The sequence below is a fragment of the Hemicordylus capensis genome, chromosome 2, assembly GCF_027244095.1.
Source record: "Hemicordylus capensis ecotype Gifberg chromosome 2, rHemCap1.1.pri, whole genome shotgun sequence".
NCBI classification, from domain to species: domain Eukaryota; kingdom Metazoa; phylum Chordata; class Lepidosauria; order Squamata; family Cordylidae; genus Hemicordylus; species Hemicordylus capensis.
Genome location: NC_069658.1, coordinates 425,514,590 through 425,540,159, shown reverse-complemented (window position 1 = coordinate 425,540,159; position 25,570 = coordinate 425,514,590). Strand labels below are relative to the sequence as shown.

The 25,570-nt window shown below is 45.4% G+C and overlaps 1 protein-coding gene across 4 annotated transcripts in view; it reads left to right on the top strand.

Annotated features, from left to right (window-relative positions):
- ANKRD52 (ankyrin repeat domain 52) overlaps positions 1-15,990 on the top strand; it is a 128,766-nt gene extending 112,776 nt beyond the window's left edge. For all 4 annotated transcript variants that reach the window (XM_053293580.1, XM_053293577.1, XM_053293576.1 and 1 more), the window contains 3 exons: positions 7,021-7,103; positions 9,300-9,391; positions 10,824-15,990. In XM_053293580.1, the coding sequence (XP_053149555.1) occupies positions 7,021-7,103; positions 9,300-9,391; positions 10,824-11,068 (420 nt within the window). In that variant the 3' untranslated portion in view covers positions 11,069-15,990. The remainder of the gene's footprint in view (positions 1-7,020; positions 7,104-9,299; positions 9,392-10,823) is intronic.
- Positions 15,991-25,570: the final 9,580 nt, after the last annotated feature.

Sequence of the window (25,570 nt, the reverse complement as noted above, 5' to 3'; positions counted from 1 at the left end):
ATGGCGTTGGACACCGCACCCCCCAGGGCGCAGCCAGCCCAACGCGTGATCACCAGGAGTGCATCCTCGGCCCAGCAGGAGGTGGTGGTGAGCACGGCCTATGCAGGGCCTAGTCTGTCTTCCGACCCTGGGCCCGGGGTCCCCTTGGGGTCATCTAGCTCAACCCTGAATAGCCCACCTCCCAGAACTGTAACCAAATTGCCCTCTGATATGCCTACCTCCTGGGTACTGTGGGTGGAAAACCTTCTATCCACTGCTTTTGAGCGATATGATGCCTTGCAGTCAAAAAGGCGTAAGCGGTTTAAGTGAACCTTCCCAGCCTCCTCCAGAACTGAATCCTCCCCTTTTGAGACCCCTGCCCCTAAGAAGGCAAATAAAAAGAGAAAGCATGTTAAGAAATACAAAAAGTCCAGATCCAGACACCTGGATGTCAGCACCCACTCCTCTGATGTTTCTGATCACGGGTCTACTGTCCCTGGGCTCAACCCCCTCAGGGATACGGGGATCTTAGCTAGTGGGGCCGCCCAGGGCGTGGCTCAGTGTCAACCCCCTAGCTCCCTTGGGGACCCTTTCCACCCACCTGACCTTATAGACCAGGAAGCTCCAGACCATCATAGGTCTGAGGGCAAATGGTCTGATGCTCAAGAACCAGACTCTCCAGAGGCGCCCCTTAGGCATTTTCAGGTACCTGATTTGGCCCCTCTGATTTCCAAAACAGTACTAGCCCTGGGTCTTGTTTCCCTGCTCCTCAGGAGGCCCAACCAGCCGGCAAGAGTGCGTTAGTTTTCCCTGGCTCGACACACTCTACTGTGGCCCTGATACTACCTAAGCAATTTGTGGAGGCTGCCAAGGCTGAATGGTCCCTCTCCACCCCCTTTAAAATGGCTACCGCTGTGGCTAACAAGCTCTATACTTTTCAGCAGAAGGGGAACGGAATTTTCAGTACGCCTCCTACAGATGCCCCCGTGGTCCAATTGATTTCTGATTCGGTTCTGACCAGAGACAGGGAATCAGCCCTCAAGGACCTGGCAGACAAGCGTATGGAGGCATCCCTAAAGTGCATCCATGAGTCCTCAGCCCTCTCCATGAGGGCCTTGGCAGCAGCCTCTATGGTGGCACAGGCTTCCCTGATCTGGCTAGATTATTTGATTCAAGATCCTCCCTCATACCCAGGTAGACTATGCCAGACTCTTTTAAAATTGCACAAGGCTTAAGCATTCATCTCGAATACCACCTTAGACGGACTGTGCTTCGACTCTAAGGCAGCTACAGCCTCTGTAGTTGACAGGCGCCACTTATGGCTGAAATACTGGCAAGTAGATGCCACGTCTAGGATCAACCTGGCCTCCGTCCCATATGATGGCCAAAAGTTGTTTGGAGATGTGGCGCTTAACGAAGTCCTTATTGAATCTAAGGACAAGAAGAAGGCTATGCCTTCTGCTGCTAAAAGACAGGACCGCTTCCAGGGCAGATGATTTTTTCAACCCTTTTGCTGCTTTCACTCCTCCTTTGGAGGCAGGGACAGGGGGTCTAGGCCTCACTGCCCCTACTGGGGTAGAGCTAGGGCATCTAGACAGCAGTTTGGGAACAGGGCCTCCTTCTCGGCCCAATCCACATAATCTAAGCAGCAGGCATGGTGGAGCGGGAGAGGTGCCCCTAGGTGGTCGCTTCTCCTCTGGCAGACTTCGGAGGCCACCACGTCAGATCTGTGGGTACTCTCCACCGTAACGGAGGGCTACTCCATAGAGCTGTCCAGCCAACCCCCCCCCCCCCAGATTCCTGCCCACTCCCGTATCCAAACACAAAGTAAAGCACCAGGGTCTTCAGGAAGCAATCCGTCACCTTCTGGCCATAGGAGCAATAGAACGGGTACCCTTTCATCAGCGGGGTCTACTCAATTATATTTACAGTTCCCAAGAAAGACGGGTTGTTGCGGGCCGTGTTGGACCTGAAACATGTGAACCACTTTGTCCACAAGCACACCTTCCGCATGGAATTTCTAAGATCCATCGCAGAGGCTCTTCATCACCTAGATCTACTCATATCCATAGACCTCAAGGAGGCCTACCTGAATGTGCCCATTCATCGAGACAGTCGCCATCTCCTCCATTTCCTGTACGCGGGGGTACATTATCAGTACAAGGCCCTTCCCTTTGGTCTCTCCTCAGCACCGCACATATTCACGAAGGTCCTGGCCCCCGTGATAGCGCACCTCAGACTTCAGGGTGTGTGGATCTTTGGATATCTAGACGATCTCCTTGTCCAGTCGGAGTCACGCCGGACAGCCCAGCTGGCCCTCCAGACCACCATCTAAATGCTCAGCTCCCACGGGTTCGTCATAAACGAAACAAAGAGCCAACTCCTTCCAACACACCAGATCAGCCAACTCCTTCCAACACACCAGATCCTCCACCTAGGAGTACTGATAGACACCCAGCTGGACAAACTCTTCCTGCCTCGGGACCGAAGACATACCCTGGAGTCCGAGGTACGAAAGGTGCTGAAATCCAATTTAGCACCTCTCATGGACCTGTCCAGATTACTGGGCCTGATGGTGGCGAGCCTATAGTCCGTTCCCTGGGGCTGATTCCATCTGAGTCCTCTGCAGTGGTTCCTCCTCCACTTTCAGGCGGACATAGCAGCCAAGTCCATCCGAAGGGTGACTCTGCCCCAAGAAGATTGGCGCTCCCTACAGTGGTGGCTCACCTCCCCACACCTTTCAGTGGGGAAGAAGTTCCTTGATCCTCCCAGGATTATCGTGACCACAGATGCCAGCAAGAGAGGATGGGGAGCTTACTGTCAGCACCAATCAGTCCAGGGCAGGTGGACAGTGGAAGAACGCCAACACAGCATAAACTGGCTAGAACTCAGTGTCATCCGCCTAGCCCTACAGGAATTCGAGACCTCACTGCTACATCGCCACGTGCTTATCCGCACGGACAACACTACGGCAAAAGCTCATGTAAATCGACAGAGGGTACCAGATCCCAGTCCCTACAGGCGGAGACAACATTACTGTTCCACTGGGCAGAATGCCACGTGGCATCCTTGATGGCGCACCACGTACAGGGCGACCTGAATACGATAGCGGACTGGCTGAGTCACTCAGACCTTCTACCAGGAGAATGGCGCCTGAACCTGGAAGCGTTTCACCTAATTACGGAACACTTCAGTCTACCCATGGTGGACCTGTTTGCGACCACAGCAAACACACAGCTACCATGCTTCTTCACAAGATTCCCCTGCAGCCAGGTGGAAGCAGTGGACGCTCTCTCGGCACCATGGCCCCAAGGTCTCCTCTACGCATTCCCTCCCATCCCCCTTCTGGCAATGGTCCTACGCAGAGTCAAGCTCCTACAAGCCCAGCTTATCCTGGTGGCCCCATTCTGGCCACGGAGGCCGTGGTTTGCAGAGATTTACAACCTCTCCTTGGAACCCCACCTGCTGCTTCCTGTCATGACAGATCTGCAACAGGGGCCGGTTTCTCATCCTGATGCAGGCTGGTTAAAGCTAGCTGCCTGGAAACTGAACAGCGCCTCCTGAAGCAACATGGATACCCGACATCCGTCCTGAACACCATGCTAGCCTCCAGACGTCCTTCCACTAACCGAATATATCAATCTACATGGAGGGCCTTCCTACGCTTGTCGGACCGCCATGGGGTGCCAAGAGGGTCTGCCTCCATGTCTCACCTGCTACAGTTCCTGCAAGATGGTTTAGACAGGGGTCTCTTGGCGAACACCCTGAAACACCAAGCCTCCTCCCTCGTGGGTCTAATTCCTGGAACCTCTATAGGAGCCGGCCATCGCCACCCACACCTCAGACGTTTCCTGCAGGGTGCTATTCTCCTGTTCCCTCCAGTGGTTCACCGCTTCCCCAACTGGAAACTTCATACCATTCTCAGGGCACTCCAGGGCCCTCCCTTCGAGCCGTTGTCTTCTATTCCACTACGGATACTTTCGCTCAAACTGGCTTTCCTGGTAGCCAACACATCTGCATGCAGAGTATCTGAGCTCAGGGCTCTCTCTGTACACAAAAACCTCTGTGTTTTTTCAGAAGACTCTGTGAAGTTAATTCCAGACCCCTTTTTCCACCCAAAGGTAGTATCTCCCTTCCATATGTCCCAAGATGTATTGCTGCCTTCCTTTTGCCCTCACCCGGTGGAGAAGGCATGGCATAAACTTGACATCCGCAGATGCCTCAAAATTTACATCCGGCGGACCAAGCATATTAGGATCTCCGAGTCCCTATTTGTTTCCTTTCTGCCTCACTCTAAGGGCCAGCCAGTGACACCTGCCACCATAGCTAGGTGGCTTAAGGCATGTATTTCTCTGGCGTACGAAGCACAAGATCTTAAGGCCCCGACTAAGGTTTTTGCCCATTCCATTAGGTCGGTGGCCACGTCAGTGGCCTTTTCCACCAGCGCTCCCGTCCAGGACATCTGCTGAGTGGCGACCTGGTGGGCACCCTCTACTTTTACCAGACACTATCAACTAGATATGTTTGCATCTACACAGGCAGAGTTCATGAGGAGAGTCCTCCAGCAGGTGCTCCCTACACGGTAGTCGCTGGTACCCTCCCTCTTGGGACCTGGAGCTTTGGTATGTCCCATCTGTGAGACGCCCTTGGACCCATAGCAGCAGAGAACGGAGCATTGGTTACTTACCGTGAAGGCTCCTTCTTGCTGCGGGGTCCAAGGGCGTCTCAACCCACTCTTCGTGCCAGCTCCTACCATCCAGGAATCGGATTGTGTGTCTTCTGCCAAGTTTTATTGTGAGGTTGGCCTAGTTAGTTTTGGCTGTGTTTTTGGACGTGTTTTTTCACCTAGTTTACTAGGGGCTTGCTTTGCATCATTGTACCTGTCACTTCTGATACTAAAAGAACTGGGGAGGGGCTTACCCCTCCCGAACTTCAACTCTTACTAATTTGCATAGTCCTGCCTTGGAGTCATGTGGGTGAAGATAACCCATCTGTGAGACGCCCTTTGACCCCGCAGCAAGAAGGAGCCTTCACGGTGAGTAACCAATGCTCCATTCTATCTGAGCAGGATCTAAAATTAACTGAGCGGACATAAAAAATTTTGTGTGTGCACGCCTTAGAGAGAACACTGATCACATGGTAGAGTCCAAGATGAGAATCACTTACTTTGTGCCCCCCTGCCCCGGATTTTAAGAAATCACTTAATTATGCGATTCACAAATTTTACTACTAGTACCAGGAGAGGTGCACGATACACAAATACTCAAATCCTTTTAATGGTGGCCACCAACCCTTTTGCTGCTGCTCCACTCTTGTGCAGTGTTCAGTGACTTGCTCCTCAAGTTAAAATACAATAAAAACAAATATAGCAAAATGTCTGCATTCCCTCCCGCCCACACACACACACACACACAAGAAGACGGTGCATTTCAAACAAAAAGATTTCTCTTCAGACATGCACGCAGGCCAAGTTCACATCCTCCACAATGGAGGATTGGGAATGTGTCATGGCTCATTTCCTTCCTTTCTTACATGCTGATTCCCTCCTCCATTTCTAGGCTTGCTCTAACTATAGTTTGCTTTGATGACTGTAGGTGGAGTGATTTGGACAATCTGGCAAACTGTTGTTAGAGGTACTTGTAAAGAAATGGGTAGCATTCAGAGACTAGCTGAAAGGATTCTAAGACGGCTTAATATAACATAAGCTTCCGTGGGTGACAACCCACTTAAGAACATAAGAACAGCCCTGCTGGATCAGGCCCAAGGCCCATCTAATCCAGCATCCTGTTTCGCACAGTGGCCCACCAGATGCCGCTGGAAGCCACAGGCAGGAGTTAAGGGTGTGCCCTCTCTCCTGCCATTACTCCCCTGCAACTGGTACTCAGAGGCATCCTGCCTTTGAGGCTGGAGGTGGCCCACAGCCCTGCAACTGGTAGCCATTGATAGACCTCTCCTCCATGAAGTTATCCAAACTCTCTTAAAGTCATCCAGGTTGTTGGCTGTCACACATCTTGTGGCAGAGAGTTCCACAAGTGGATCACGCGTTGTGTGAAAAAGTACTTCTGTTTGTTGGTCCTAGACCTCCTGGCAATCAATTTTGTGGAGTGACCCCTGGTTCTAGTGTTGTGTGAGAGGGAGAAGAATTTCTCTCTATCCACTTTCTCCACACCATGCATGATTTTATAGACCTCTATCATGTCTCCCCACATTCGTCTTTTTTCTAAACTAAATCGCCCCAGGTGTTGTAGTCTTGCTTCATAAGAAAGGTGCTCTAGGCCCCTGATCATCTTGGTTGCCCTCTTCTGCACCTTTTCCAGTTCTTCAATGTCCTTTTTAAGATGTGGTGACCAGAATTGTACGCAGTACTCCAAGTGTGGTCGCACCATCGTTTTGTATAAGGGCATTATAATATTAGCCATTTTATTTCCAATGATCTCTTCCTAATGATCCCTAGCATGGAATTGGCCTTTTTCACAGCTGCCGCACATTGAGTCGACACTTTCAATGAGCTGTCCACCACAGCCCCAAGATCCCTCTCCTGATCAGTCACAGACAGCTCAGATCCCATCAGCATATACTTGAAGTTGGGGTTTTTCGTCCCAATGTGCATCACCTTACACTTGCTAACATTGAACCGCATTTCCCATTTTGTCGCCCACTCCCCCAGTCTGGAGAGATCCTTTTGGAGCGCCTCACAATCCGTTTTGGATTTCACTACCCAGAAGAGTTTGGTATCATCTGCAAATTTGGCCACCTTGCTGCTTACCCCTACTTCTAGATCATTTATGAATAAATTAAAAAGCACCGGTCCCAGTAAAAGATCCCTGAGGGACCCCACTTCTTACTTCCCTAGTATAGAAGTTATTATAACTTCTTAATCAGTTATAGTTAGAGAGAACGAGCAAATGATGGCAGAGAAGGGGACACATGCACCTGCATCATGTTCCTTCTCTGAAATGAACCACAGAGTGGAATGCAACTTAGGAAAGGCACCTGTTTAAAAACAAAGCATTCCTTTAAGTTCTTTTCTTTTCTTTCCAGGGTCATGAAAAGTGTGCCTTGTTGATTCTGGGGGAAACCCAAGACCTTGGCCTTATCAATGCAACTAACAGTGCTCTGCAGATGTGAGTATTTGCACAGCTGGTGGAAATGATAAACTATTCCTCCATCAGTGTTCTTTTTCTACCAAGTGGCACTGTAAATTTGCAGAAATGAGGCAAAGAGAAGCACCTTGTTGTCTAAAAAAAGAAGTCTTTCCTACATTTTGGAGTGCTCTCTACATTCTTACTTGAGGAGTGTGATTCCAAAACAAAACCCTTTCCATAGATGCACCAGGACTAAACAAATCTTAATCTTCGGCATCGGTTACAGATATAACTGGAGACGGGAAAGTAGATGGAATGGTCTTGTGCCCCATCCATGTTTTATTTGGAGATGCTCAGTGAATAGATTTAGTTTATATATAAAACGTGTCTATGATGAAAACCTAAACTTTTAAACAGTCATTTCCTCTCCCCTAGAACTGTGGGAGTTAGGGGTGTGCACGGACCAGTCCGGGGCCATGCAAAAGGCCTCTGGACCGGTCCGGAATTTGGCCGGTTCGGCGGGGCAGGGGGAATGTGTCTTCAAGGGCGGGGGGGTAGTACTTACCCTCCCCCGCCACTCTTCCCCCTGTGGTGCTGGACTTTTCTAAAACATTCTTGGGGCAGCAGAGTTCCTCCCTGCTGCCCCTGCCCCCCTTGTTGTCTTCCAAGTTAACAAGCAGAAACAGCTGGCGCCATGCATGTGCTTGTTGCAGCGTGAGCGCCCGTTGTCGCCGCTGGCGCGCATGCGCCACATACATCATTGTGACTTATGCGGCGTGCGCACCGCGATGAGCACATGCGTGGCGTCAGCTTTTTCTGCTTGTTAACTTGGAAGACAACAATGGGGGCAGGGGCGGCAGGGAGGAACTCTGCTGCCCCAAGAACGTTTTAGAGAAGTCCAGCACCAGCGGGGGAAGAGCGGCGGGGGAGGGTAAGTACTACCCCCCCGCCCTTAAAGACACACTCCCCCCAGTGCCAGACCATGCCTCCGTGGTTCCATGCACATCCCTAGTGGGAGTTGCAGTTCTGTGAGAGGGACTGTTGCATCCTTGGGGGCCCTTCAGAGAGTCTCAACCCCTCTTTTTATCTTGTCACTCCAAAGGTTGTAAGGTGCTCGATGGATGTCTTCAGTGCTTGCCCGCCCAGTAAGCTAACTAAACACCTGCTTAGGGCGCAAAGTGGGTGGGGTGGCAACAGCCTGGGTCAAGTGGGACCCAGACCTGGCCACCCGCCACCCCCTCCCACACACTTTCAAGGTGGTGGCGAGGAGGGCAGGCAGGTGGGTGGGTGATAGGGAACACCTGCCTGCTCACCTGCCTTCCTTGCCACCACCTCCACCTGTTGCTTTCACGGTGAGTGGAGGCGGTGGCAGCAAAGAGGGCAAGCGGGTGGTGTGGAGAGGCACCGGCAGTGAGGAGGGCATGTACGCACTCCCTGTCTCCTGCCCACCCTTCCGGTTGCTACCTCCACAGCATTTACCCATGGCGGAGACTCTGAACAAGAGGGTGCCCGGGCGAGTGATAGGGATGCCCAGGCAGGCTTTGCCTGTGGCTCCCCTGAGCCAGCCCTGGATGTCTGGTCACTCCAGTTTTACTGTTGGGACTAGATCTACCCTAAAATATCCAAAAGCTCTGTCGCTGGCTCCCTCACTGAGTTTAAGAGCAGGAAATGAACGTGGCATCTTGGCTGCTCTTATCAGGCATTCCTCTTTGGCAGTGGTGTGTTGTGGGTCATGAGTGTGTACCCCAGGTCTCCTGGTTCTCCCAGGATAATAATCTGCAGCTTCTTAAATTATTTTACATGGTGAAAGTAACTGGGCAATGGAGATTAAAATGGAAACTTGATCTAACAGAATCACCGTTTATGGTGGGCAGCTCTCTTAAGCAATTAAAATGGAAACTTGATCTAACAGAATCACTGTTTATGGTGGGCAGCTCTCTTAAGCTATATTTTCAACATATTTTAAACATATTGAAGGGGAAAATGGGGTGATCTTCTGCACATAGAGAAAAAGGGTAGTGTGACACACACACACACCCCGGCAACAATCTGGTTGGTTGTCTTACACTTTATGTTCCGCTCTTAGCATATAAGTCAGGTGGGCCTCCTCACATGCCCTCCGTGACAGGAGGAGGAGGAGGACCATCCTCCCTCCCTGCCTCAAGTAAGTGAGTGTCCTTGAGTAACAGACACATCTCCTTTCCTTTCCTTTCCTTTCCCTCTTCCTCTGGGCAGGCCGCTCCATATTGCAGCTCGAAACGGACTGGCCTCTGTTGTTCAGGCTCTGCTGAGCAGAGGTGCCACTGTGCTTGCTGTGGACGAAGAAGGTGCGTATTCCTCACCTCTGGAAGCTCTTCCAGGCAGGCAGGGTCAGGTACAACTCAGTGTATCTCTTGGTGAAATCTGTTCAATGTGTGGGTGGGGGATGTTGTTTGGGACTGGTGCCTGGGTCCTGGGCCTTGACTTGAAATGGAGTGAGAGCATTACCCTCCCATTCTTCTCCCTTTGGTCTGGCTGTCAAAGGACTTTTCAGTGCTCTTAAAAACATTATTTGCAGCAAAAAATGGTCTTGTTTAATATATTAATTTGAGAGGCCATAGAGATTAACAGGATTATATTGAGAGTGCTGTATAAATTATGATGGTTTAAAATCCATATTTTTGTAAAACCCAGTGCTCCGCAAAGGAACACAGGATCTGGCTGCCTTAGATTTGTCCTGTCCTTGTTTTTTGGAGCCCAAATACTCTGCTTGCTTTCGTGTTCTGTTGTAAGTGGATGGTGAGACAGGAAAATATCCAATTTTAGCTACTGTGCTGTTTAACAGCCGCAGTGCTTCTGCCCCCTTTTCCTTTAAATATTAAGGAGATGGTATTCATGTGTAGCACTTGAGCTTTCTGTGAATGCATCACTTAATCAGGAATTATGTTGGTGGCATGAAAATATTTCAGACTCTGGAAGGAGAGGGTCCTGTGAATGGATTTGCAATGTCTGTATCTTCCCCTTCCCCAGATATTTTCCTGACTGAATCCAGTTGCTTTTGACACCCTTGTAGAATTGGAGAGCATTGTCACAACACTCGTTGTTTAGGCCAAAAAGCTTCAAACAGCCAGTCACAAGCTTTCTAGCTAGTATTTCTGGAATGCCCTCCCAGAAGAGCTTTGCCATGCTCTCTCCCTTAGGGGTTTGTTGTTTTTTTAAAGGTCTTAAAACTCATTTTTTTGTAAATGCTTTTTAATGTTTTTAGTGCAGTCTGATGGGTTCTTAAATTTTTAATTGGGTTTGTTTTAGCTGATTTATTTTATACTGTTTAGTGTTTTATCTGTTTTATTGTTTCATTTTTAGTTTTATACTGTTTTTATTGTTGTGTGCTACCCCGAGCAGTATTGCACTAGAGGGGTGGAATATAAATATTTAAAATAATAATACAATGATAATTTAGGAAGTGGCACTGGGCCCAGCCATCTTAATTTATGGCATCTGTTTGAACATAATGATAAAAGAGATGTAGTCTTGCCCTGAAAACCAAGCTCCCCTGGAAGCAATTGCCAGTTAAGATTCAGGGCAACGAATGGGACCTTTAAGGGGTATTGACATCCCTAATGATCTTGCTAGTTCAGGATGCACATTCACTGTGGTCTTCAAGATGTGCAAAGCAGGTGGTCCAACTCTGCTTGAAAACATGGTGGCATTTTTGCCCAAGTTGGTTTGTTGCGATTGAGTTTGTGTGTGTCTCTCTCTCTCTTTGTCTCTCTTTTACAGGCCATACCCCAGCCTTGGCTTGCGCCCCCAACAAGGACGTTGCCGACTGCCTGGCACTTATCCTTTCCACCATGAAGCCTTTTCCACCTAAAGACGCCATCAGCCCTTTCAGCTTCAACCTCCTCAAGAACTGCAGCATTGCTGCCAAGACGGCAGCCTGCAGTGCCCTGCCCAATGGGAACAGCTGCCCTTACACCAAGGATAGGCACAATGCCATCGGCTTAGATGGCTGTTATTCGGAGTAGCTTAAAATCCATGATGGGTGATCTAATATCTTCTATTTATTTAGAAATTCTATAAATATAGGACACTTTAAAGGAGAACAAGACTGGGGTGAGTCTCCCCAAATGGACTGGGAACCAAAATAAAATAAGAGGATCACAGCTTCTGCTTCCTTCCTAGACTTCTGCTTGACCACAAGCATCTCTTGCCACCAAAAGTAACAAACAGTGATGTGGTTCTCAAACTAATTCAGTATTGTTGGTTGGATTTTTTTTTTAAATGAACAATTTTATTTTTCGTAATTCTTAAACCTGTTTGAGACCTGCCCACCTCTGTCCCTGAACAAAGTGTGTTGCTCATCACGTCTAACCCGTGACCTTGTTAGATGTTTCAAATTGCTGGCCATTTATTTGAATGAAAAGCAAACCAAATTCATCTCACATGGAGTTTGTGTAGTCATGGGAGCACAATTCTCAGTTGGAAGGCTGGAATCAAACTGACCATCCCAGGCTTCCCATCTGCTTCGTCCACCCCTGTTGTTATAACCTTCTCCTTGCCCCCTGACGAATAATACTTGCTTTGTGGGCCATGCTATCTAGGCAGAGAGCAGAAGCCTGAAATTCTTCTAGGTTTTGTTTGGCATTAGGATTTGACAAATGAGGGACCGCCAAGGAGGGCAGCAGCTCCTGGCAAAGTGCCACTATAACTGCTCTTTCCTTTATGATGATTTTGTTTGTTTGTTTGTTGGTTGTGCTCGCCCTTTTTGATTCCAGTGAAAACACTTGAATTGAGAACTACTGTACCTGGGGCACTATGATACCTTAGGCAGCTCGTACTCCCTCGTATGCAAAATGGGTGCTGTTGCCCAGCTGACGCGGTCCTCTCTGATAACTTGCGTATGCGCTGCCAGAATTATCCCTACCATATCAGGCACTTTAGGGATTTTCTCTTTTTGGAGGCTATTTTTTGTTGGGGTGGGAGGGGGTACAAAACATTGGATCCCCAAAGAGAATTTCCGTCTTGGGTTCCCCCCTCTTTTCTGTGTTGTGCAGTGTTTCCACGTTAGACAAGTCAGTGTTGCTTTTTTAAGGAGAAAAAAAAAAAGAAATTATTTATAAAGAAATAAGCATTTACCTTTTTAAAAAATAGCAAAAAAGAGCTTTCTGCAAGTTTCACCTCTTTAAGGAAAACAATGCACTTCAGAACCTTACTTCAATCCTACACTTGTATTTATAACCCCTCCCCCCCGAATGCCATCCAGCAGGTTTCATTAGGGCATGTGTGTGGATGTGTGTGTAGGTATGTCTGTGAGGTTTGTGTTTTAGTGTTTTTGTTTTTTTAATTTTAAAAATCATATTTATAAAAATGCAGGCTTTTCGCATTTGAGTGTATGCACTGTTTTTTCTTTTTGTACTGTAAATTGTATCATGTGTAGAAACTAATTTAAAAACAAAAAACAAAAATCACCATATCACAAGTATGTTCAAAGCCAAAGATTGGGATGTAGCAATTGAATGAGGGCTGCCAGGGCGAGCGTTTTTGATCTAACAGTCTTTCCCATCTTCTCCCCAGTCCTGCAGAACTGCACTGGTTCTTGGACTGCAGTTGGCAGAGTATATATGAGACTTGATGAGTGAACTATTCCATGACATTGCATCTTTGGATCAGTGAGCTGTTAGGACTATAGCTGCACCCTGTGAAACAATTAGTTTTTATATTCCCCAACCCCTTATGGAATCAGCTAGACTGTTGAGGAGAAAATATGAGCCAGCTATATACACTTTAACCATTCTGCTTTGTGGTGCATTTTACACTTTAAAAAAAAAAACAGTTTATTTAACCAAAAACTGAAATTGAGAGCCAGTCCTTTTTTGTTTCACACTGACCTTTTGTTGTAAAGTGGACTCTGGTGCCATTTCTATAGCCTCACCTACCTGGGAGCTGTCCTGTTTTCCAGAGTGGGGCATCTGAAAGAAGCCAGCTTTATCTGGTTGGAGAGGACCTTTAATGAAAGTTGCTTAATCCAGATGCAAAGGAGGCGAAAATGAAATCTGAAAATGAGGAAACCCCTCCCTTCCTTTTGTCACTGTTAATTTACCAAAGCCAAACTCCTAGAGCCAAATATTGAACCTACAATCTTATCCTTTGGTGAACAGTGCATTTTAAAAGAGATAATTGACTTTTCTTTTTCTTTTGTTGAATCCCCACCAAAGGGACTTTGTCTTCCCCACAAATTACTGCATATCATCCTGAGTCAGCTCTTTAAGTACTAGTGAACATTTTGTTGGTTTGCTGCACATGGATAGGTTGCAAAAATTGGGGGCCTTAAGGTAGCGAGTTCTAGTCTTCTAATGAACCCAGCCATTTCCTTCAGTGAAGCCTTCCACAAAGACTAGGGCCCTACTAGCTTAGCCACTTCTTTCTTTGATGCCCAAGGAATTTTGAGAGAACTTTTTACTTTGCAGCTGCTAGATCTGAGCGTTTTAAGAGTTAATGCACTTGCCAAATAGCACAGTAGCAGCCTGTTGCAAATTGGCCATTATTCTTTAGCTGCACTATGGTCGGGTTAGTTTTCTCCACCCTCAAGTTCTCTACCTTGAAAGAAAGTGTTAACCTTTCTACACCAAATACCTCATGTTGGAATAGAAATGAACAAAACTTGAATGAAAGCTCCTCTTCTCTCCCCTCTGCCCCCACACATTTTATAAATACAGAAAGGTCCTTTTCAGTACTCCGTAGAGGGAGGGCTGGAAATAATTTTTTACACTTTGTTTACATTTGATTTTTTTTTTTTTTTTGGGTACTAGCAACTTTGCCTAATTTTATTTTAGCCTTCTAAGAGCATTCCTCTTGCCCTGCTTACACAAGAGGAGGAGTGGGGTGGGAAGATTGTAGGAAAGTTAAGCCTGAAGCCACACTTTATCTTTTTCAAGGGCTAAAATTAATCCTCCTTTAAGTACCAGAAGCTTTTCTGGAGGGCCTCTGGAACGGAGTTATTTTTAGGAAAGTGTGTATATGTATGGATTGAGTGGGAGTACCCTATGTTTATCATTGTGCTACGATTTGAAAAGGGTGATTAACTTTCAAGTCCTCGATACTATCTCTTGAAAGCTATAATTGGCTCTATACTCTTAACCTCTACCAGGCAAGAGACACCATTCTTGTAACCCAAGGAAATATGTATGTGTATTTGAGGAAGCGTAGTAAAGGTATAGCTTACCCTGGAATGGAAAAGTTATACTGTGTTGAATTGGGACTGCTCCTCTGCCAGTTTAAAGCAATTTTCTGTGCTGAAGAGATTCTCAGTGGTTGGTCATAAAGTTAGAAGTGTTACCGAGATGTAGAGCCAGGGAAATCAAACTCCTTTAGTAGCACAATCCTTTGAACATCAGGTACTCCCGTCTCGGTTTCTATCTGGCTACATTTTAAAAACTTCAGTGTAGGATGAGAGGAATAGAAGGTGAAATGATGGTAGGGTTTTGCAAGAACATTTCAAATGAGGGGATCTCCTAGCCCTAGTGATAAATGCATTGTGCTTGCTTTTTGTTTTGTTAGGATTGTAGCAGGTTGTTACGCATGTTTTCATTCTATTAACTGGGGGAAAATAACCTGACACTTGATCTTTTGTTGTTGTTGTTTAAAACTCGCTTGCTGATAACATGTTCCTTTCCTCATGCAACAACTTTAAAAATTCAGTATATGACAATCAATGTGATCTCTTTAAGGGCTTCAGCGTTCTTAGTTCTGTAGCATCATGCATTATTTTTCTATGTTCAGTTTTGCCCGTTTTTCTTTTTAAAATGATGAAGAAAGTGGAGTGGAAAAAATTCCAGCAGCGCATACGTGAATTAAGAATTTTTGAAAAGGAAAAAAATGGTCGTTTTTTCTTTGGTGTTAGGAATTGGGGCGGCAGGCAGGGGGAGGATAAATATGGCCAGTTCTGCTGTAATCTCCAATCTTGTTCTCCTTTAATGCTGTAACATGTACATTTTGACAGCACAGCTTGACAATTTAAGTAATAATCAAAGTGTCTGGTGGTAATAACTTGCATTATTGTGCTAAGATGAGAGTTGGTTTCCCTAGTGCATTGTAAAAGAGGGCTGGAGGCAAACTTCCTTTTTTCCTTCCTGCTCCCCGCCCCCCGCCCCTTCTTGCCCAGTATTGTGCAAGCACATTGGCTTAAAGATGTGCAGTATTTTATGCAGGCTTGGGGGAAGTGGGGTGCTGGTTCCCTTTGCAGAAGTTATACCAGGTCCTTGCATACCCTTTGTTCCAGTTGCTGCCCTCCTTAGGAATGGCATAGACCAAGGATGCATCTTTCTTTGGACCTTAAAAGACACCTCTCCTGGCCTTTCTGTTTTTCACTTGTTTTTTAAAAAAAGAAGAAGCAATCATTGGATTCCCTCCAACATAAGGAAGTTTCTCTCCAACCACCTTTCTCTGAAGCACTTGCTTTACAAGTAAATAAGCACTTTTGTTTAAAAGCATGAGGGTCTAGTTCCCCCTTTTATAGCAACCCCTAGGAGAAAGGCCAGCAAGGGAAAATGGGATCAGGAGGAGTCATTCGGGAATTTTTTGTCTTTCATTTTTTTGTTTTCTTTTAGCTTGGGGGAATGGGTGGGTGGAGGGGAGAGTGGAGAATTCTTTTAATTAACTTTCATGTCTCTAGAGAATTAATGAACAAAGGGAAGTTGTGTTTAAAATAAACAGCACAAATACATTTCAGCTTGACAAGTGTATTTGCACTGCCATTGTTAGATAAATGGGCCACCTGTTTGGAGCCCAGCTGAGCCATATAACTATTGACAAACACTGAATGTAAATGTCCTTGTTGAGGGCAAGTACTGGGAAGCTATAAATTGATCTTATATTCCTAAATGGGCACTTCAGTGAATTTGAAATAACAAATCCTGATAAAATGATGCTGTTCATTTTTCTTACTCTATTTTGCTCTTTTTGTTCCCAAGTTGCTGGAGATTAGGAGAACTTTCACTGTTCCATTCTTACTCCTGTTGTTTTCCCCCCTAAACTTCTTTTGCCCTCAAAAGAAGTGTGAAATCATGGGATATAGACTGCCCCCCCCCTTACAGCCCTAAGGTAAGATAATAATTATGATTGGATGGATACCTGTGTCCCAGAAATTATTGTCTAAATTAGCATCTGGAATGCAACTCTGCATATGCCATCAGTTCTGGTCTCTTTGGCAGAGGTCTTCAAACTCTGTTCCATGGAGCCAAGGGAATCTTATCAGGAGTTACTTGATGAGAAGATCAGCAACAGTGGACAAGAGGCCTAAAAAGCAGCTTGCCTACCACCATCCATCCTCACCTGCAGTGCTCAGCCGCAAGGGAGAGTTGGGCTCATTTTAGGATTAATTCAGCTTGTGTAAGATGGCAGCTTGGCCCGAGGGGCCTGGCTGGCCCAAGTGCGAACAATGTTTGGGAACATCCCTGAGAATCCCTTACGTTGCATAGGGATTCCATGGCCAGAGTGCAGTGTGATACATAGTTGTGGAGAGCGTTCCCTTTGGATGTGACTTTTGAACTCCAGCTGGCTTAAGGTGTTCTGAAACAAATACAGACCTTTCTATCTGTATTTATTCCATTCAGGGGTTATCATAAATAGCAAAGTAGGCATTCTGCCTGCCTGCCTCTTCCTCAGCACCCTGGATAGGTACAGGAAAGGATATTCTGACATCTTAAAAATCCATTCAGACTGTTAGCCCAACTCACCTTTGCCCTGAGTATTTTGGGTTGAGGTTTTTTCTTCTGTATTTTTTTAAAAAGCACAGGAAATTAAAGTGGGGTGGGAGGTGGGGGGGTTAGAATCCTAAATTTGAAACACAGTTGTGAAAACCAGTTATTTAAAACCTTTTCTCTTGACTGAAATTTTTGCAAAGTGGGGGGGGGTCACCATAGAGCATGTAGCATTTTAAAAGCAAACTTGGCTCCAGTACCATTTTAATTGCTTAAAAACTATCCAAGTAGATGAAAAAAGAGAAGGTAGGTTGTGTAAAAATTTTCCAGCTGAAGTGAGGAGGATATTGATGGTAGTAAGAATACCTGTGTATTTTGGAGTAGTGGTTTCATTTGAATCATGAATATTGGGTCAAAGAAAAGTCCTTGATGTTACAACAGGAAGAAAATAATCCAGGGTGGGGTGGGTGGGAGACAAATCTTTAAGGACTCTTTAAGGCATCTGTAGCAAGTTCTCGGTGTCTTTCTTTCAATATCCTATGTGTAAATGCTGCACCTATGTATATTATGCACATAAACATTTCTTTTGAATAAGATAGAACAGACCTCATCACCAGTCAGGTATAAACTACTCTTCCTCTTCTGTGTGTCAACTTTCGTGTGTGTGTGTGTGTGTGCGTGTGTGTGTGCGCGTGTCAGTGCGCAATGAGCATCTTGTCAAGTTCACTTCCGGTGCAAAAACAAAAGGGATTTTAAAAAAAGAAAAGAAAAAGAAAACAATAGCCTTACTTTAAGTCCAATCTTATCTTGTTTGTCAACTTGAAAAAAATAAAACAAAATGCATGAAAGTCTTTTGAAACAAGCTGAGCCTCTTGTGCATGGTGGGTGGCAGTAAGTAAACTTTTTTCTAAGATAAAAATTAGTATGCAATTTCAGCTGCACTTGGCTCTTTCTAAAAGTCCTGCTTTGTGTTAATTAAATAATGGCGCAGGAGGATTGGATTATGCCAGCTTGTGCCTGTGTTGCCTTCTCAAAACCTTGGTAAACTGGGTGGTTTTCACCCGCATAGTGACCAGAAGAGAGACCTTTTTAGCACTGCATGAATAACCTCAAAATGTATTTTTCTTTTTTTCATAAGACCAGCATTTCCAGAACTTGATGAGGCTTTGAAATCCTCTTCAGATGTCAGCCAGACAGGCAATATAGATGAATAACATACTTGTACGTTGGAGACACTTGGCTTGAGGCCTTGGCACTCCTTTTAGGGCACTGTCATGGTTTGAAAGTAAAGGCTGTTATTTATTATTATTATTGGGAGCAGCAAAGAAAAGCCAGTGACATCTGTGGTTAGAGTTAGTTTTCAGACTGGCAGAGCTAGAAAGCACCACTCCTTGTAGAGATAACTGGGGGGAAAGAGGGGCACTTTTTTTTTTGCCTAAAGGATAGATGAAACCCTCAAGACCAAATATTTTCCAAAGGCCAGGAAAGAGTGCCTTTAGTTGAGGTGTGTGTCTGTTGAAATACTGCCTTGGTAGTATTTCATGTTATCTGGCCTGCAAAGGTGATTGCTGCATATAGGGTAGAGCTGTAAAGCACACTCCCAAATTGAGATGCTCTTTCAGCAATGGAGACTATCAGGAGAAAGCATGACTTCATCTGAGCGAGCCCCAGGAGTGTCTCCAGTTTGTCTCCTGTGAAGAACCAGTGTTAAAATGATACGGTTTGCCTTGATCATGGGAGCAGTGCAGTACCTTGGATCAAGCAGCTTCATCTTGGGGATGGAGATAGGCTAGTTTTGTCAGACTGACTATAATTTCTGTATCGAGATGCTACCAGTATCGACCTAGCCATCAGCACCCAGCCATTTAGATACACCCGCTCTTGTTGAACTCATGAAAACAATCCCCTCCAATGGTTCCTTTTTTATTAGTTAGGCAGAGCCGATATCTCAACAGGGGAGGCAACTCAGCATGCCCATGTTACAGCCTTGAGAACAAGCCTGTGTTGGGAAGGAAGACAAGGCTCTTATTTTCTGGGCATCGCCTTAAATCCTGAATTTTGCACTAATATATTGTCTGGCCAGTTGGGGATGTCTTCAGCAAAATGGAAGGGGCAAAAAGAAGAAGAAGAAAAGGAGGAGGAGGAAAAAAGGAAGAGTGCACACACTGGCTGGGTGAGTGGGAGGAAAGGAGGCAAACCTTATGAAGACCAAACCAAAAAAAAATATTAAAAAACGGACAAGGCCAGGTGGTTTTGTGTGTGTGTGTTTGTGAGCCATAGAACTGAGTGCATGGAGCTTTTTGCTCAACACTTATGGTGAGTGGAGAGGTCTATCCTCTTCTCTTTCTCCAGGTTATGGTGGATGAACAGTGTGTGTATGTATTGGAGACACTCTGCTTGAAGACTTGGTCCTAAATATTGCAACAGCTAGGTTATGGAAGTAAAGGCCTTTTGTGCTGATGGGAGTCAGTCACAGCTTGGGTGGTGGTTCGGTTTCAAAACGGGGGAACCAGCAAACATCACTGCTTTGGGTGATAACTGGAAAGGGGAGGGAGCAGTACCGACTGAAAAAAGAATAGGGCATTATTGCAAGCATAGTATTACTATTTCAAAGGCATTTTAAAAAAAATTGGTCCACTTGAAGGTACTTATCAAAACCAGCTGCTTGTAGTTTTGTGTTTGTGTCTAGAACTTGAACTTCCCTGAAACCTATAAGTGGAAGAAGCTTGATGGGCTGAGTGGACTGCAGAATGAGTTGTGTGCTGTAAGGACCTGCTGCTTGCCAATACTAGTGTAGATGACTCTGGGGAGGTATTTCAAGGTGTTCTGCTGGCTTCTTTCCAAATTCCTTTTCTTGCTGTCCCCTCCCCTTTAAGGTTCACACATTGATACCCTCACTGGGTGCTGATTCCTTTTGGAATGTGGGAATGTTGACTGGAAAGTTAGATTTCAAATCAAAAACATGTGGTGTTTACCTTTAAAAAAAAAACCATGTTAATCATTCCAGAAACTTTAGGCATCTAACATGCATTGTAACTTGTTTACTTACAAGATGCACTTTGCAAGGTGATAAAACAAATTGGTCACATTTGTTCTTCCTCTGTCCTGTGCTGGAAAGTCTAACAATTGGGTAGTGGCTCTTTTTCAAGGACAGGCGGCAGGTGCGTTCTGTTTGAAAAGCCTCATGCTCAAGAAAGGGAGAGTGTTGTCACAACTAAAATATTATGTATCTCCTGCTGTCTTGAGCATTGAATTAAAGACGTTTGGCCTCTTTTAGGTTTAAGTTTCTGTCCCCTTCTTTCCTCTCATAAAGGAGCATTGAGAGGGGGTGTGGACTTTTCTCATGTTCTCACATGGCCTGCCAAAGTTCTGTACCTTGTACACAAGGTGATCCATGCTCTCTTCCTGAAGTGAGCTACCCATAGATGTAAAGCCTTATAAAGTATGTATGATTAAAGTCAACATAACAATCTGAGTGTATTGTGTCTCAGGTGTAATGGAGAGAAACAGGTGGCCATCTGGTCTCTTCTGTCCTAACCTAGCCACCCTTTTTGCCCCCACAACACACGTCACCCATGTACTTAGGCCATGAGTGTAACTGTTTTTCCTTCCAAATGCATTCAGTTTATAGTACTCTCCTCCTCGATTCAGTCCTAAGGATATCGAATGGTGAGTTTTAATTTCACCATTTCTTGATGCCACCCTAGTGTCTTACCTGCCTCATTTGCGGCAGAAACATTTCGTTTCTTCTGCTTAGGGACCATTGCTGGCAGATTTGGAGCTCAGCTGTCTTTGCATGTGGATTTAGACAACAGCATTGAAATCTGGAATGCCTGCAGGGTACAGATTTTCTTTTCTGCAGTTTTGATGGATCCTAAACAATCAGCCGGTCTTTGGGGGATGGGGTGGGGGGAGCAATCGTGTGCTGCATGCCTTGTACTTGTCTGTTAGTGTACTCATGCTGGTTTCTAAGTTGTTGGGAGGTCCTCTGCCAAGCCATGGCGCTTCCTTTTCTCAGTACCTGGGAAAATCTGTAACTTTCTTGCCTTGCAAACTCTGAAACTTCATACCTTGGAGGATGGGGAAGGACTGTTACAAAGAAATGTGAGGCTGCTTCTGCATTTGCTAAACAAGACTTTGTGGATGTGTTTAATTGAAGCATGTGTTTTAGGATTAGATAGTAAGAGACTTTTCTCTTCTGACATAGTGACTTGATAGCATAGTTGTATTGTGTTGATTCAGAATTTTAAAATTGCACTAAATATAGCTACATGCCAGTTTATGATCTTAACTTTGTTTAGTCTTTATCTTCCTCCTCTTCAAACCAAAAATGTCTCTTCTGTTCCTGGAGGATGGTACGAATAGTAGGTCTGTCATTTTGCTTGTCCTTCTAGTTTAGCAATCTTCCCACCTCAATTTGAAACAGCTCATGGCTAAGGGATACTGTGCTGGAATTTTTGGTTGCTGTGCATTTGATTCTTGTCATTACTTTCTCTATTGCAAATTCCGTATTCTCCCCGCCCCTTTAAAACCGAAGTTAATCAAAGGATATGATCAGTATGTTGCTGCACTGCCCAAAAATGTTGGAATCTCTGCATCCATTTAGAACTGTTTCCTGCTTGTAATTGTCACATTACTAAAGGCAGCTTTTCAGGTTGCTTTTAAAAACACACACACACACACACACACACACACACACACACACACACACACACACACAAGGAACCACTCCTGCCAGTTCTGTCAGTTTCTTAAGGCACATACAAACAGAAGATCTGTTTCCAGTTGAATGTGGCCATTTGGGTAGTGACTAACCAGGCAAATAGGGCTCCCCCCCCCCCCAGAAATGCAGAAACCGTGTGTCTCCCCATTTCTGTGTCATACATAATCTTGCTACCCCAGTGATAGCTTCACAAATTGAGATGGAAAGTGAGGGTTATTTTGTCACTTGTTTTTCTTAGCTCTGTACTTGAGAGTATCTCCCAAAGTAACAAGAAAACAATAAACCCTGCTTGTTGAATCAACATAGCCTTGTTGTGAAGGACAGTTCTGTTTCTTTGATTACTCTGGGTTGCAGTCTTTCATTTTAAAGTAATGTTGTCAGTTCTTACTGCAGTGCACTGGTTGTTGGCCCAGTGGGTCTTCCTTGCTGTTCTCCCTTTGCCAAACTTTTACCCCTCAGCACCTGTATTTGGTTACTTGCTCCAAGATGGTTGTGAGGGGGGAGCTTGTTTCTGTTTTCCGGGTGGGCATTGGCTTCCTTTCTGCATGTGTTTGGCACAATTTCCCTGGAAGCACAGAATTGTTTTCCATACTAGTTAAACTAGCATAACCTGGCAATAAAGCAAGGTATGAGCCCAACTGGCTAAATTCATGGAGAAATGAGAAAGCCAGAAGCAATGAGGCAGCCTCCTCTGAAGGTGCTTTTCTTCCCACCCTTGCTGTCCCCAATAAATCAACAACTCATCTCATCACATAGAATTGAATATTTGTTCTGATGTTCTGGTGGGATATGTGCAGAGGTAAATATGGAGCCACTTAAACAGCTTTCTTTCACTTTTGTAGGGAATGAACCTGCAGAGATCCCAATTGTATGTGTTGGAGAGAATTGGGTTGCCAGGTCATATTACTGACTACTATTGGTCTTTCTGGATTGGGAAAAGATGGTCCTATTTTTAAAAATCAGTTGCTAAAATACAGTGTGGCTTAATGCCAGCAGCACATGTACATTCCTTAAAATAACAGTGAAAATGTGATTTGTACACAGTTTAAAGTTCCAGGCCTGAGCCTATTTCTGTAACATGGCAGGGTATATTTGCCTCTAGGGTGCTCTACTCTGACGTTTATAGTACTCACAAGTATTAGCCACAGCTTCCTTCTATTAAATTTGAAATAGGGGTTCTCATGCCCACTTTCTAAACATGCATACAAATCTGAGGGTTCCCGGAAAAAAGGGTTTCTTTGCTGTATGTTGTCCGGCGAAAATACATTACCCAAACCAGAAATGTTTGCTGTGGTTCTATTGACTTCAAGCAAATGATAAATGCATTTATCTTCCCATTTTTGTCGGTGTTGGCAGCCTGTTTGAAATGGATATATTGGGACTCCATTTTGACAATCCGGCTACAAAATTTAACTCCTTTTTTTTTTTTTTTTTTGGCCTGGGTTACATAAACTTCTGTAGGCAACTGCATTTGTTTCTTAGGTTTTGTGAGGTGGAGCTGTGATAATTTTGTTGTTGTTAGCATTCCTGTTGCATGTTGTGTTTTTAATTGCTAGGCCATGCTGTGTCTGCAGCTGCGAAGCCATGAATATCACCAGGCTGGAGTGTGGGATGGTAATTCTTTGAAGACCAGCGGGAGTTGCTCTTGTTTCCTTGCATTCTGTTCATTGCAGACATGCCCAAATAGGGGCCATGTCGTTTTTTCTTTTCGCTGGGTGTGCGCTTGTCTTATAGCAATACATGTTGGATCTGAACTTGCAGGCACTTAAAAAAACAAAAACAAAAAACAAAAAAACTACCTGTGCTCCAAACAAATTTCTTCCTTGGGAGCAGCAATAAATGGGTGGGGTTGGGTAGGGTGAGGGAAAACAGTTGCTGTGTTAAGAGTTTGTAGTCTATTCTATTGCTTGAATTGGGTTTTCTTCTTCTTTGCATTTTAGCAGTAAATGGAAGGATCTTGAAGGATTGTGATCAGATTTTTATGAGCACTAATTTCACTCCCAATGGAGGCTTCATTCCTGAAAGCTTTGATTATTCTTTCCATCTTGGTCCTTGTTCCTTTTGCCAGTTGCTCAGTAATTGTTCACACACACACACACAGACACACACAGACCGACTTTGCACTTGGAACACAAATGGTGTTTGTCACTCTAGGAGCACCATAATTGTGTTTTTATATTTGTGTGAGGTGGGTACAGCCAGTATTTCATGGTGGTTTTCGTAGTTAAGGGTTACCTGGATGGAGTAGGTTCTGTCCGTGTGAGCCACTAACTGCTTCTGATTGCTGCTCTGTCCTCTCTCCCTGGCTGTTCTCCCTAGTGGGAAGACATGCAGCCGAGCAGGAGGAGGTCTGGGGAAACACGCTGTGCCCTGCTGTTACTATATCTATCAAGGGACAATGACCTCATCTACTTGTAGGGAACTTCCAGTCTGAGGGCTGACAGATTGGCTTTATTGGTGCTCCCTGCAGGCTGCTTTTGTGGGTTCTGGGAACAGAAGGAACTAGCTCAGTGTGTGTTTCATTCAGCAGAATATCAGGCCAACATTCATTTAGCCCTCGTAGAAATGGTGGGAAAAGCATAATCCAAGCCGTTCCTTGAACTAAAAAGCTTGGAGCTCTTTTTGAACTGGTTCTTCTAGAGCCCTTTCAGACCACTGGTTGGGCAGTGGAGTGACTGGATGAACTGACTGGAGCTGTGTAATACGAAGAAGTGACTTGCAGGTGCTGCAGTACTGGTGGTGCTGCTTTGCCTGGCTCCATGTGGCACAGAAATGGCTTTCGAAGGCACCCTACTTGGCACCCTTTAGACAGCAGTGCAGAAGGAAAACATCCCCTTTTCCTTGCTTTCTTTTCTCAGTCGCTGAGCCCTTCTCAGTTCATAGTGTTTCAGTCTGGAACAGAAACAATGTCACATCAGGGGATCCTTGGGAGCTAGTTGGCTGTTTTTCCTGCACATTCTGGTGCAGGGTGAGAAGCCAAGTCACCAAGGCAGCCTGTACGACTTCCATTGAAAATGGAAGGAGGAAATGCAGTATTCTTGTTACTCAACCTGAAACTGCTGCTTGTAGGAGAGTCGTTTTTTGTGGAGTGGGATGGACTTTCCACTGCTTGTCTCTCTTGTCCAACCCTTTTGGTCCAGGGGCACTCAGAGGAGGGTGTATATGCAGAGGAGGGTGTATATGTCAGTTCATCATGCTGTTGCTAGTTTTATCTGCACATTTTAGACAAGGTTTTAATCCTTTATCAGTGTCTCCATAGCATTTTCTTAATTGCAATAAGGCCAGTTACTCTGTTTTGTCTGTTTGTTTTGAATTGAAAGAATTGGACGTTACTTTTGCTTCTGTATCCTTTCTTCAGGGAGCTATGAAGGGGAGAGGTGCCACTTTAGAAGTCTGTGGAAAGTGTCTAGGGGTGTGTGTGTGTGTGTGTGCGCGCATACGTACGTACGTCTGTATACTTCATGGCATTCAGCTGACATCTGCATGCCCTGATGTCCCAGGCCTGCAGTCCCACTTAATGAGCACTCCGCACTAAAGGCAATGGACTTGGCTGTTCTGTGGTTGCCCTTGCTTCCTCTCCCTGCCCTAAAAGTTCTCCTCACACCCCCGGTTCTAGCCATTAGAGATCCCAGATATAGAGGACCAGCATTTCAGATAACCTGTGTGAAAGAGTGGGCTTGGGGAAGGGGAATGGAGCTCTCCACACCCCTACGTTCTCCCCTGAGTTGCCTGCCCCAGGTGCAAGCACTTTACCCTCTGTGTGTGTGTGTGTGTGTGTGTGTGCGTGATCTTAACATGTACTCATTGCAGATAATCTAAGGGTGGAGGCAGATGGACAGCTGAGGTGGTAAAGTCACCCTGGACTCACTCTCTTGTGTGTGTGTGCACATACACTTTTTTGTGTGATTTATTTGAGATGCAGTGCCTGTATATGAATGCTCTGACACCATCACAGACAGATCAAGAGATTGCCTTTCCTTCTTATGGACCTACACATCCTCACTCATTATATTTGCCATGGGGTCATTCCTGTCATCAGATTTCCACCCTTGCCCCCTCTGTGTCACTTCATTGAGGCTGTCTCCATAGCAAATGTAATATCTAGA